Source organism: Fusarium mangiferae (genome assembly GCF_900044065.1).
Source record: "Fusarium mangiferae strain MRC7560 genome assembly, contig: FMAN_scaffold030, whole genome shotgun sequence".
Lineage (NCBI taxonomy): Eukaryota > Fungi > Ascomycota > Sordariomycetes > Hypocreales > Nectriaceae > Fusarium > Fusarium mangiferae.
Genome location: NW_024573950.1, coordinates 26,193 through 36,498, shown reverse-complemented (window position 1 = coordinate 36,498; position 10,306 = coordinate 26,193). Strand labels below are relative to the sequence as shown.

At 43.7% G+C, this 10,306-nt stretch overlaps 3 protein-coding genes across 3 annotated transcripts; 1 reads left to right on the top strand and 2 right to left on the bottom strand.

Moving 5' to 3' along the window:
• Positions 1-4,619: 4,619 nt before the first annotated feature.
• FMAN_15410 (uncharacterized protein) lies at positions 4,620-5,935 on the bottom strand (the record flags this gene model as incomplete). The annotated part of the gene is made up of 4 exons (XM_041826129.1): positions 4,620-5,023; positions 5,116-5,497; positions 5,598-5,793; positions 5,847-5,935. The coding sequence occupies 4 exons, from the start codon at positions 5,933-5,935 to the stop codon at positions 4,620-4,622; spliced, it is 1,071 nt and encodes a 356-aa protein (XP_041691441.1).
• Positions 5,936-6,938: 1,003 nt separating this feature from the next.
• Positions 6,939-7,662, top strand: FMAN_15409 (uncharacterized protein; the record flags this gene model as incomplete). The annotated part of the gene is made up of 2 exons (XM_041826128.1): positions 6,939-7,089; positions 7,154-7,662. 2 exons carry the CDS (start codon positions 6,939-6,941, stop codon positions 7,660-7,662), a joined length of 660 nt encoding a protein of 219 aa, XP_041691440.1.
• A 1,397-nt stretch (positions 7,663-9,059) lies between these two features.
• On the bottom strand, positions 9,060-9,938 carry FMAN_15408 (uncharacterized protein; the record flags this gene model as incomplete). The annotated part of the gene is made up of 4 exons (XM_041826127.1): positions 9,060-9,282; positions 9,335-9,431; positions 9,488-9,685; positions 9,743-9,938. The coding sequence occupies 4 exons, from the start codon at positions 9,936-9,938 to the stop codon at positions 9,060-9,062; spliced, it is 714 nt and encodes a 237-aa protein (XP_041691439.1).
• Positions 9,939-10,306: the final 368 nt, after the last annotated feature.

Genomic DNA, 10,306 nt, shown 5'->3' with positions numbered 1-10,306 from the left:
CGGCGGAGAAGGAAGCATGATGTCGTTAATTTTCATCATATTACGCGTCCGTCGGCAGCAATAGCACGCGTGAGGGAGAAATAAACAGACTGGCACCCAATGCGGTTTGATGCTGTGGGTGCGATAGAAAGCAAGGTTAAGAGGCTACTTTCTTCTTGGTCTATGATTAGGCTCTGCTAAGGGTAGCTCACTAATAGAGGATCTTGACAGCGGTTATGATTGGTCAGATCAGCTCACCAGCTTTTAGCATTGATCCGGACCCGGGTAGGTTGTGAAGACGCGTTCATCAGCCCAACAGATCATTCCACCAGCCAAATATCCTGTATCAAATATATCAAATGTCTTTTCAAATCCACGTTTTACCATTTGTTTGATTTGTTTGGCAGTTTGTTTGATTGGATTTGATTTGTGGGCAGCGCTGGTGGCGTGTCAAATGCTGATCCAGATGCCCCAATCTTGCAAGCTCCTGAAATGGTCTTAAGGATTCCGGAATAAAGACACGATAAACCTCATCTATATAGTATTCTCCAAATAGTACAGTTGGTGTAAACTGCTGATATCCAAGTTCCTCAGTGGATTTTTTGAAGCGCGTATCAGCATCGCGCGGCCTGTAGAAGTCGGGAACCCATGAGCGCAAGTCCATCGACTTTCGGTATGTAAAGTACGAAATGATGAGCTCCTATCCCTCGAACATGAGGGTCCAAACTGCGAGTCGCGTATAAAGATCGCCTTGGAAGATGACATAGTCGCGCGGAAACAAGGCGCGAACGATGGGCTCCGTAAAGGCCACCCGTCCATATACTATGTCCAATGGGTGAGTATAGTATATCCCCGTACTGCTTTCTAACTGTAAAGATAAGGGAAAATGCATGATGATGGTTTGCCCCTCGAAATGTCTGAGATTGAGGATGCCGTTTGCACGGGTCAAATTAGTTGTCCATTCAGCTGACACATTCTTGAATTATATGGCAGTATCGGGATGTTTGAGCTCTAGAAAGAGCTGGCCTGCAATACCACGCTTGAAAGGGCTCTTCACACATCTCAAGGGCTCCAGAGTATGCGCCAAATGTGCCTCACAGAATAGGGCTTCTTTTCTTTAAGGATTCAAAACCCAGTACTTTGCGAATGCCTGAAGCAACACTGCTAATGGCCTCTTCCTCGATGGCCTTTCCTTCAGCCGCCTCTTCTCCCGCCGTTTTTCGCTCAGCATCTTGAGAGAAGGCAACGCGAGGCAGAGACAATCCCATACGCTGCATGTCCTTGGATTATTCGTCATCGGGGCTCATAGTGTCTTGTTTGTGGTACGTTATCATCACCTTCAAAACGGCTGTGCGGACATAATGAGCAATTAGAGGATATAATATACCCAAGTCACCAACCGACGATTCAGGCCTGGTGAAGAAGTTGAAAGCTTCTTGAATCCAATGAACCACCGCAACAAAGTTGAAAGGATCAGGAGCCCCATTAGGCGACTTGTCTGTGATATCATCGATAAGATATCCCTAGACAAAACAATGATCAGTGTCATTGCTGCTGAATTCTACAGACCACGAGCTAGCTGGCCCACTGCTGCGTGCCCTGGAGTACTTATGGGAGAACCTATCTGGATATTTCTCAAGGGTTTTGGGGCACAAAGATCTCGTATTCAAGATGGGTATTCTTCAGCATGACCAGGAAAAACCCGCACAGAACAGGAGCTCTCCTTCCGAACCAGTCCGCAGTGCATATCTTCAGAATCGCATGGTTTATATCTCTCATTGACGAGGTATAATCAGGTCGAAGACTGAGTGCTTTTTCTTTATCATCCTCACTAACCATACCAAAAATACCAAAATAACGATCCCGAGGCACAGTACAGCCATGGGAGTAGAAAAACATCATGCACATTGGCAAGTCAGCTTGATCCATCTCGACTCTGCAAAGGAGTAGTTTGACTGTGTCGTTAAACTCACGGCCATATGCGTGGACACCGATGAGTCAACATGAACGAAGAAGACATCTTGGCTGAGTCCAATGGCCATTCAACTCCCTTGTACCATGCGGTACCTGCCCAGAGCTGTCCCTAAGGGATGTGTCAATGGCCAACGATTATGACTATATTGCGTCTAAGAACAAACTCTTGCATGAACTAAAGGCGGTGAAATCATGGCGCAGAGATAAGTTCAAGATACCGCGCAGGCTATTCGTCTCCTTTACCATCTTTAATTGCATCTGCCGCATTGTCTGTTAGGTATGAGACAACTATGAGCTCTGTCTAGCTAAAAGCAGCATCATTCTCAGCGCCTCCTATAAATTATATTGCAGTCGGTATGATGTCATTCAGGTCGATTACAATGAACGACACGTATCAAAAACACACTTCACTTGACGCTATATGGGTCGATTGCCTGGTGTTTCTGTTTGATCTTGGATCCAGGATTCCCCACAGCTATACGCATAGGCAGTTATTCCGCTAAGGTGACGTAGGTATGAGCTCGTTAAGGGGTGCTTTATACGTCAGATATCCCAGGGATAAAATGTAAAGAATCTGGCTCGAGGTGATTAGTCGCGACGAAGCACAAGTCTTGCTATCTGCTGGCGGATCTGTGACTCTTGATAGACTTTTTCAGCTTGCCTTATCTCTTTCTGGTTGTAAATCATCTATGTATACACGTGTTCAGATTTAAATGCTACGTGTCCTTACAGATAAGCTTCCATTAACACGATGTGGTCTATGCTCCTCTCACTTACAATGTAGCTCTACCAATCAACGTTATCAAGAACCCTGCAACTTGGCAGTTATCAAAGTCTGCAAATGTATAAAGAAAGAAGTGTTTTTCAGACAAAACTTATTTAATTATCCTCTCTGCCTAGCATTTATTGATTTTCATGCTGCCTTCCTTTGCCCTATTGTAAGAGCTATTAATTGAAACACCAGGTCTGACTGATAAAAGGCCTTTGTGTTTCCAAGGGCCACCATGCACAAGCCACCCGAGAGTGTTTATTTCTCTCTCGAGTCATTGCTGGCAGACATTGACGACCTTCGAGTGGATTTCGGTTTGTCTTTTTCTGGACCCACATCTCCGTCTATCTCCGACGATAGCGGTACGTATTCAATATGCAGTTGTCATCATCCATTATTGAGACCTGATAGAAGAAATTTGGAAATGCCTCGACACCTTGGATTCATTTGAGGGCGAGAATGAGTCTACCACTGCAAGCCACAGTTGCGACAGTCCAATCTGGTCTGAGTCATCAGCATACGATGAATCAGAGGCAGCGCACAATGATGGCTTCCCCAGCACTGGGCGTAATCTCAACATTGAACAGCATTCCCTACTACCCCAAGTAGGCTACCAAGGCAAGAGGCCAAATAACCGCCATCACCGATATCATTCGATAAGAACTTCACAAGCAGATGAGACATTTGAGAACTATTTTATGCAGGTAATTTATGTTTTTATTATAGTGAATTTCTTCCTACCTTTTTAGTTTTCCTCTTTCTGCTTTACATACTCTTACCTATATTTGACTACTGACTCACTCCGCCTCTATTCGAGCTTTTGCATTTCATTTACTGTCTATTCGTCGCGTGATCTTCTCACTTTTTATTTCCGTCCTGAATTAACCTTTATCGAATAGGGAAACAAATCCCGTTCTCTACCCTCTGCGTCTCCCGCAAGACTGTCGCCATGTCGAAATGGAACAACCAGCGATCAGCTTCATGACATGCCGGAACTTGACCAGAATATGTCTGGACCAATCTTCCAGAAAGAAATTAGAAGCGAGGCACACCATGCCATACATGAATCTGTTTGGTCGAAAGTTGGATCAACTTTCGCCAACATGATTCCGGCTTCTCAAAGTGAAAAAGAGCCTGTTGCTTACATTCTGCTTGCCAGAAAAGAAGGACCCTTTCCCGATAGAAGTGAGGAAATGCTGCCAGGTGGCTCTTTTCCTCCTTCAAGAGTGATAACCACTGGATCTAAATCGACAAGAGATGTCTATGGGATAGATCCACAAGGTTACAAGTCTAGACGAGATCAAGAACAAGATGTATGGGCATCAGTATCAGGGCTCGACGACTACCATAATGCTCTGTGTGTCCAGGGAGGCTTGAATTCCCAGTCTTTCAGGCCATCCTTTCGCCGATCACATGTATGAGATGTGCTTCATCAGACTTGGCAAAGGAGTGGTACCTATCGTGGAGCTACCTTGGGACTTACATGGATCAGTTCAGTCCAGGGGTACTGTGATGTAGTGTTAATGTTGTGGAAAGGACGCCGCGTTTTATATTACTGTAAATGAAATCAGGGTCTGACATAACGAGGAAAGCTCAACTAGAGAGTCTACTTTTTACTTATAATTGAATTAGTAGAGCATTTTCAGTATATTAATAATCTTATCTGCTATTAGACAATACTCTTATATGCATAGCAATTAAGTAGCTGAAAGAGATGTATTGCCTTACAGGCACATGCAGTTATTAAGCCAAGAGAATTAATCACACTGGGACTATCCTTCCCATATTGAAAAGCCAATTGGCGATAAATTTTACTTTTTAAGAAACAATTAATCGACGTCACAGAACTTTAAGAATTAACTTTAAAGCCTCTATAAGTGTCTATCTACTTGTTACCCTAATAATAACCCTCAGATTGCGTTTGTATTGCGTCTATTTCCTCAGATATCAATCGCTTTATCTCTTCCAAGCATAGACCTTCCTCAGCCTTAATGAGATCTGTCGACCCGCCTGGATGGAAGGCAATGTTTGGTTCGTCAGCTGGGTCATAATACATTTCAACATATGGGTGTTTTAAGGCTTCTTTAGCGGTAATACGCTTGGAAGGATCAAGAGTCAACATCTTTTGAAGTAGATCGATCGCTTGACTCGACGCTGTTGGGAACAAGTCTCGGAATGGTACTGGGCTCTTGTAGGGCATAGATAGTATGTAGTTCCGAGCGTGTGGAGAACGAATCGAACGGCAAAATTCAGCTGTCGGCGACCCGAGGATATCGAAAATTGTTGACAGCTGATGAAGAACTACACCAAGCGGAGAACGTCAGCGTATATTCAACTAAGCTTCTTCATGAGAAGGCAGTTCTCCTTTGCTCATGAAGACATAGTTCTCTTACAATGCTTGCCGGGGAAGATAGGCCTGCCCCTGAGGATCTCAGCAAAGATACACCCAAGCGACCAGATATCGATTGCATTAGTGTATGTTCCGGGACTCCACATGAGCTCTGGCGCTCGATACCACCGAGTTACAACATATTCGGTCATGAAGCCTTGGGATTGGTGACTAGACTTGGTACTCCGAGAAAGTCCAAAATCACATATTTTTAAGTCGCAATCCTCGCTTAGCAGGATGTTACTGGGCTTAAGATCCCGGTGGATGATATTGAGAGAGTGCAATGCTTTCAAAGCACACAATGACTGATATATCAGAAATTGGCCATGATCATCAGTAAGAAGCTGAGACTTGATAGCTTTATGTAAATCTGTGTCCATTATTTCCTAAGCGGTTAGAAATAGAGTTAGTATAAAACCATTAAAGATGCAATATATAAGGTAGATTTCAAGATAATATAAAAAAACATCTAGGAGGGTTTGTTACCTGGACTATATATATTTCAGTTAATTCGCTATAACAATAAGGCCTCTCGATATCCAAAATGGATATAATGTTCTCGTGACTGATGCGTCTTAAGAGTTTTATCTCACGAAGAGCTCTCAAGCAAAATATTGGGATATTGGGTAGTTCTATTCTCTTGATGGCGACCTTTTGACCTGAAGGTCTGTGAACAGCAGATCTAGTAGCGACTAGTCAGTATGAGTGCGAGAAATAAGACATTTTACAACATACCGAACAATGCCATATGCGCCACTGCCTAGAATCGAGCCTATGTGGTACTTATTGCTAACATTGAAGCCACTAAAGTTACTGTCGGCCATGTTTTTTTCCGGGTAAGGAATAGGAAAACTGTTAAGGATAAAGAAGTTAAAAAATTGACATAAAATTGTAAAGATGCAATAAGTTATTTTCTGTAAGGACGATTTATTACAATACTAGAATTTATGATACAAGCTATAGGTCTTCTTAAATTATATTTATAAGACATTCTAGTATAAATAATGCCAACAGTCTCTTTAACCCAGATTGTAATGCTTCTATTTAAACACCACTGTGTCAGCAAGAGTCTTAACCGTTATAAGGTTAGTGTCTTCAGGACCTTGCTTTAGACACGTTATCTTTAATAGGACCGTGCTCTAGACACGTTGTCTTCAAGAGGACCGTGCTTCAGGCATATTATCTTTCCCTCTTAGAAGAAATAAACAGATTGGGGTTTTATGGATCTAAAAAAAAATAATAAAAAAATATATATAATTTTATTATAAGAAGTCCTTTAATAATTTACCTCTTAATTACTTTAAGATTATATAATATATAGTTTATATAACTTTGATTTCCTAAAATAGATATAATATATAGCCCTCTTTGTTTTAAACTTTAAATAGTTATTATTATAAAAAGTAAGTTATTCTCTTTGTTTCCAAACTCAAAAGCTTGTTTCAGTTCAAACTTTATATTTAACAGGTGTTAACATAAGTAGCTTTTTGCTAACAAGGCACAATCTTTAGTAGAGACTAGCGATTGCTGGCATGTCTGGATTGGCAGTTGTAACCATTTTTGCAGATCAAGCAATGCTTTGGCAGCTTTAGAGTGAAACAATCTAAACAATATACACGTGTCCGTTTTTGAAACAGATGTCATCAACTGGCCGCAAAGGAGCGGGAGGAATCTTTCAATTTAGGACTTTGTATCAACTTATATAAAAGGAGGACACCTAGTGTCTCACAGAAATTGTTTAATCATTATCTATTACTCATTCAACTCTCAATAGCACCAGTCTATCAAATTACACAACCACCCATTATTATTTTCTTAGTCTTCAAAATGGCCCCTATGATGAAGTTCTTTTACGCTGGTCTTCTCGCAGCCAGCACTTTCACCTCAGCCGTATTTGCCAGCCCCATCGACAATATTGCCGTCGTCGTCGAGTCCAGAGGTGAGACCGATGAATCCCATAACACAGTCTCCAAACCCTGTATCCCCTGAAATGAGCAGAGATTCGTTCATCGAGCGGAGCTAACCTTAAATCACACTTACAGATGTCAAATACCTGAGCGAGGGCGTCAACACCCCCATCGGTATCGATATCGCCAACGCCGTCGCCGTCGCCGTCCGCAACGTCGATAAGGATGCCGCCTCTCTCGAGAAGCGTGTCTTCACTTCCCCCCATGTCCGCAAGGCCTTCAAGGTCGTCGCCGGCAATATGATCAGTGCCGCCTCCTGGGCTTTCAACTTTTGGGTCGAGGAGGACTACACTGGCAAGTCCACCCTCTGGTACAGCGGCCTCACTGGTGGCGGCGTCACCAGTCCTAAGATCGGCGTCGAGGGCGCTACTTTCATCAAGAAGAGCGGTACTGAGCTCGACATCAAAGTCCCCTTCCTCGTCAGGGGCTTCTATGCCGGAAAGGAGATTGTCGTTCACTTCATTGTCCGAATCCTCAGCGACGCTGGTGAAACTTCAGTCCAGTACTTCTACGGCCGCCCCACGGCCACGATCGCCGGTCAGAATGCTCCTGTGTCCAGCTGGGACTTTGTTAACACCAAGTAAATCCTTTCTTATGTGACTTAAGAAAACAATAAAAGGAGCCACAAAGTAAAAGCAAGAGTGGATACGTTATCTCTTGTACTCTTATGTTTATTCTTAAGGGATTCTTGGTCAAAAGGCAATACAGTAATTTATCTATTATAACATTAGTTAGCAGCTATATATATTAAATATAAGACTCTGTATTGCAAGAACTAGCTTACCATTAGATATTGTAAGTGACTTATTTAAGCGGATTAAGCCCTAAAAGAGGCATCATCAATCTGAATCTTGGTCCGCGACAGCTTAGCAATGCAAATCAAGTATAATAGTCAATAATAGTTCCTCCTGCCATGGCTCGTTTAATCTCATAAGACAAGTCTCTGCACAAGATTGTAACCAGTCGAGAGAGTCATATTTACAGAGGAAATGCCTCGGTTGCTGTTTTAAGCACATACGTTTAACTACAGCTAATGTTGGATGATGGGAGCAAGTATTACCAATGGCAAAGCCCCAAATCCGGACGAATGTTTTGGACAGCTACACTGGCTAAAGAACCGAGGAAAAGTGGGCGCGGTATTTAGAGGGTATTGGTCGTATATGATCCAGGCTCGGATTACATTGACTGGTCTTTCTAAAGTTTACGGTAGAGGCTTACTCATGAGGACTTGATGGTGACCAGGCAGTGGTGCGAGTAAGACTTCAAATGCGATGGGTAACCTACGTTTGCCGTGATATTTTTCACATTGACGCTGTTTTCATGAGCAATGGGGAAAAGAGTACCATGTTGGAATGATATATGTAGGCGACCCATGTCTTGGCGCCTTGAATTTCGTGAATGGAGATGTGGCCTTGTTACGATGCTTAACTGCCCACCTCATAATGAAAGTTCGTATCCTCGGGCTATGGTTGGCAGGGCGTATGCGCGTGTTCGATTATACATTCGATATTCTATTGTCGTGATCAACACATTCCACATTGTTTTCATTGGATTGCGTTTAACGATTTGTTGAAGGCTTTGTAACACTTTATTGCGAGCCATGGGTTACCCTAATGCTAGAGTCGCATTCTGCAATAAGACCGGCATCGCACTTCTGCTCTACATGCTTGAGTAGGGCTTGAGATCACAATTGGATGCAACTCGTTGAAACGCTCCTCTTCGCTAACCTCTGCGACTATTTAGCCTATAGACAGATGTCTGTGTCCTTGCTCTGGTGTATTATTCTTGGCCACTACGTAGCCTCATCCACTATTCCCACCCGGAATAGAAGCCTATTCCACAGTCTCTCCGTATTCATCTCCTTCTTATCTCGAGACATGCTTTAGTATCCAGTCTGGTCTCCGTCCCGATACGCATCAACTCGGGCCCTGGTTTTCCCGCCTCAGTCTCAATTCATACTTTGCCAATAGTTCTATGAGTATCATCTTGATTTCACATATAGCAAAGAACCTTCCAGGGCACACGCATGCTTTCCATGGTTGAAGATCAGATAGTCAGGACCTGTAGTGGCTGCCTGGTGTTGTGACTCATGTCCTTTAATGGATCGGAGATTCGAGTACCGGAACCCGTCAAAGATCAGAGGGGACGGGTTCGTTAAGTTAGAGCTAAAGTTTGGCGAGAATGTTGGCGTCTCTTCTGACATGCTTTAGATTGTCAGCACAGTGAACGATGGCAAGAGGAAGGGTAGGGAAGTACTGGATTGCGTGAGCGGGAAATGCTATAGATGTCCCTTTGGGTAGCTTGATACCATTTGATAATAACATTGACTTCATGACACGTCTGCTTGGAGTAACTGAACTCTTCAGTTAGTACCTCGTGTGTTAACAAGGATATGTATTTTAGGCTTACCGAAGGTTGAAAGGCACCAGCGCTGGACTTCTCGAATGAAGCTATCTAATTTCTGGAGTCTAGACAAAGCATCCTTGTTGATGCACATGTCTGTTGTATCGACTTCGGATCCAAAGACGTTGTGTATCTCTGACCTCAACGGCTCAACATATTCTGGCCGTTTCGCGAGCTCCCACACTACCTTGGTGAGAGCCATGGCTACCAAGGGGACAAGATCAGAAACAGAGCACGAATATTGTGGTTCATATAACTTACTCGTAGTACGGATCGCAGCAAACGAGACCAGCATTTGATCCAGCCCTACCCGCTCTGGTGTTCTAAGCTTCTCAGGTAAATGCCGAAGAAGCCATGTGATAAAGGTCCCTCGCCCCCCAGTCTGATCTGCCAGTGGTACATCTACTTGATCTTGCTTTCCATCTTTTTGCAAAGCTTGCGAGATCAAAGGAGCCATTATCTCACCTGCGAAGCGTAAATGTCTTCGCACTGAACGGACACTGGGTAGAAACGAGAGAATAATTGGTCGCCGCACGGGACTCCAGGTATGGAGCTGGTCGCGAATTGAAACACATTGAACAGTGGTTTGGTTTGGTTTGGTTTGGTTTGGTTATCCTACGCGGTTCTGGTCGCTTAAGCGACTATRCCCGGTTAGCGGGGTCCGGCGAACAGCCGAAGCCCCGCGGATCAGTGTTGATCCGCGTTGCCCCACTTCGCCAACGTCTAAACGATGACCARCTGTCCCCAGAAATCCCGCTTTTCTCTCTCTAACCACTATTTACATTTGCTGGCTGGCCCATGTAGACAGCGGTTCCATACTGATCC